The sequence below is a fragment of the Mesoplodon bidens genome (assembly GCF_964165515.1).
Source record: "Mesoplodon bidens genome assembly, chromosome: 14".
Taxonomy (NCBI): Eukaryota; Metazoa; Chordata; class Mammalia; order Artiodactyla; family Ziphiidae; genus Mesoplodon; species Mesoplodon bidens.
Genome location: NC_138170.1, coordinates 12,058,493 through 12,061,402, shown reverse-complemented (window position 1 = coordinate 12,061,402; position 2,910 = coordinate 12,058,493). Strand labels below are relative to the sequence as shown.

Sequence of the window (2,910 nt, the reverse complement as noted above, 5' to 3'; positions counted from 1 at the left end):
AGAGAAAGCCCTGCACACAGCAATTAAGACCAAACGCAGCCAAAAATAAAGAAATTTATTTAAAAAAATTTACAAATACAAACTAAGCACAGTCTTTGCAAGGAACCTTGTAAATGAAGGGTCTTGAGATTTAAGCTTGATTAGCTTCACAGTAAATCCACCTCTGATGATTATTAATCCAACTCTAAATTTCCAGTAATTGTTTAAATTTTAAGACATTCAGATGTATTAGGCAGTTTCTTTTATCTTAGAAAAAGAATATTTCCTAGATTTTCTGACCTGATCTACCTTGGACTGGTGGCTCTCTTTACTGCTGCATACAGCTTCATCCTGAGATCTCCTTCACCATCAGGATTCCTTACACCTTACTCCTGCACTGGAGCCACCCTTTCCTTGTTTCCCATGTATTCTTCTATCTTGATTTACTCCCTTTAGTGGCTTCTTGGAAAAAGATGCCAAAGAAGTAAAAATATTTTTAGGAACCTACATGTCTGAGAAAGTCTTTATTCTACCTTGACATTTGGTTGATAGTTTGGCTGGATATAGAATTCTGGGTTGGGTGGAATTAATTCTCCCTTGTGATTTTGAAGGCATTGCTCCCTTTTCCTCTAGCTTTCAATATTGCTGCTTGAAGTTTGATATCATTCAAATGCCCGTTATTTCCATGTGGCTGTGGTTTTCTGTCTGGAATATTGTAGGATTATGTCTCCCTCCCCAGTGTCTTGAAATTTTATGCTGTGGATCTTTTTTCATTCATTATGCTAGACACTCAATGGGCCATGTCCATCTGGAAACTCCTGTCCTTTTTTTTTTTTTACTTTTATTTGCATTTATTTTTTGCAGCATTTATTCCCCGGCCATAAGTTTTTGTTTCTTCAATTTCTTCTGGGATATCTTTTTCTTCTGGGCAACCTCCTCTTCTGGTTTAGGAACAACCTGTTCTTTTTCAGTAAGGATCATCTCAATGTGGCATGGAGAGCTCATGTATGGGTTGATCCAACCATGAGCTCTATAAGTCCTGCACCGCATCTTGGGGGCTTTGTTCACCTGGATATGCTCAATGACCAGAGAATCTACATGTAAGCCCTTAAATTCAGCATTACTCTCTGCATTTTTGAGCATGTGCAGTAAAAATTCAGCACTCTTTTTGGGCCACCGACCCTGCATCCAGCCCCACTGTTTGGCCTGGGCACACCTACCAACTCCACCATTGTAACGACGGAATGGCACACACTGCTTTTTTAAAGTGACATCCTTCAGATACTTGGTGGCTTTTCGGATATGCATACCCTTAATGGCCTGGGCTGTTTCACGAGTGTTCTTAAAGTGAACACGAAGATTTGAACCTCTCGACTTGCATGATTTTGTGGGATTTTCTGGGTCGAGTGAATAGCAAACCATTTTTAGAGGTCACCTCAGGCCACTGACCAGAAAAGCTCCTGTCCTTTAAGTTCTGAAAACTTTATTAATTATTTGAGTAAGTGCCTTTCCTCTCTGATTTTTCCTCTTGTCTTTTCCTCTGGAACCTCTAGTTTTAGCTTCTGAGTCTCCTGGATCTTCCCTCTAATATTCTTATTGATTCTGTCCTATTTCTAAGTCTAGTCTTTTGCTTTACTTTCTGGGAGATTTGTTTAACTTATTCTCCCAACTTTTTAATTATTTTCATTTCTCTTACCATATTTTCTTTTTCTTTGAATATTCTCCCCCAACCCTTCTCTCATTCCCCCATGGTATCTTCCTCCCGTTTCACGATCCTACTATCTTATTATTTCGAGGACATTCAAAATAGTTTTTATTATTGCTGCTTTTAAAGTTTGATTCTTTTGCGTAGTCTCTTCTTTTCCCTCTGCTTTTTTTCAGCTGGTTTGTTTTTATACCCACCTTGCTAGAAAGTTCCTGCAGATGTTTAGTAATCCCAGATTTTCTGCTTATGTGCAAAAGTGGGTGCTCAAAAGCTGATTGGAAGCTCTGAGAATATGGGTAAGGCTTGTTGACTGTGAGTGTCGTCCTTTGATGACCTGGCAGGGCCATTGGGTTGAACAAGCCCTAGTATCAGTATTGGCTTGATTCCCCAGAGAAGCCTCTTTTTGTCTCCTGCCTAAAGGGTAAAGGCCTGGCCATCAGCCTTCTGCAAGTGGTATGTGTTGGGCAAGGGCCGGGATTCTCAGCATGATGCTGCATGCTGTCATTAATTACTCTGTTTGTGATACTTCTCCCACCTTCAAATATACCTGGTATTCCCTAGTTCAAAGACCCTTTATTTTACATGCTTTACAGAGTCTTCTTGTCTTCTTGTTGTCTTCTGTTAACATGGGAAAAGTCATCTGTGGATATAATTATTTATTTTTTTTCCCTGTTGATGTCATTTTAATTATTATCCAGATGTTAAATTACTATCATGTTATTCTTCAAAAACACTGAACCAGTCAGCAACAAATGAGAATTTCCTCACAGCCCTGTCAGTACTTCTAACAAACAACTTTACTAAGGTAAAACCGACATATAGGGCTTTCCTGGTGGCGCAGTGGTGGAGAGTCCGCCTGCCGATGCAGGCGGAACAAGTCATTTCTTGTTTGTCATTCATGAAGTTCAGACTGCCTGATACATTGGTTACATTTGGTACTCAGTAAAAAGTCATTTCTCCTCCTTCCCTCCCGCCTCTCTCCCTTTATCCCTCCTTTTCTCCTTTTACTTCAGCAGCTGCTTTGTGGAAACTTCTCAGAAGGAGAATGTGCCAGCCCACGGGTGAGGGCGACATCTTGCGAGAATAGAACAGATGCTGCAGCTCAATTCAGGATGGTGTGAAGGTCAATGGAGGCACCTCAGGAGTCAGTTAGGGATGGATCTTCCTGCCAGGAAAAGGAGAGGGAGAAGGGGAGGGGAGTTAAGATAAGCCTCTGAGTATAGGGA

At 40.7% G+C, this 2,910-nt stretch overlaps 1 protein-coding gene across 1 annotated transcript; it reads right to left on the bottom strand.

Moving 5' to 3' along the window:
• Positions 1-831: 831 nt before the first annotated feature.
• On the bottom strand, positions 832-1,401 carry LOC308627681 (large ribosomal subunit protein uL22-like; the record flags this gene model as incomplete). The annotated part of the gene is made up of 1 exon (XM_081254016.1): positions 832-1,401. One exon carries the CDS (start codon positions 1,399-1,401, stop codon positions 847-849), a length of 555 nt encoding a protein of 184 aa, XP_081110142.1. The 3' UTR covers positions 832-846.
• Positions 1,402-2,910: the final 1,509 nt, after the last annotated feature.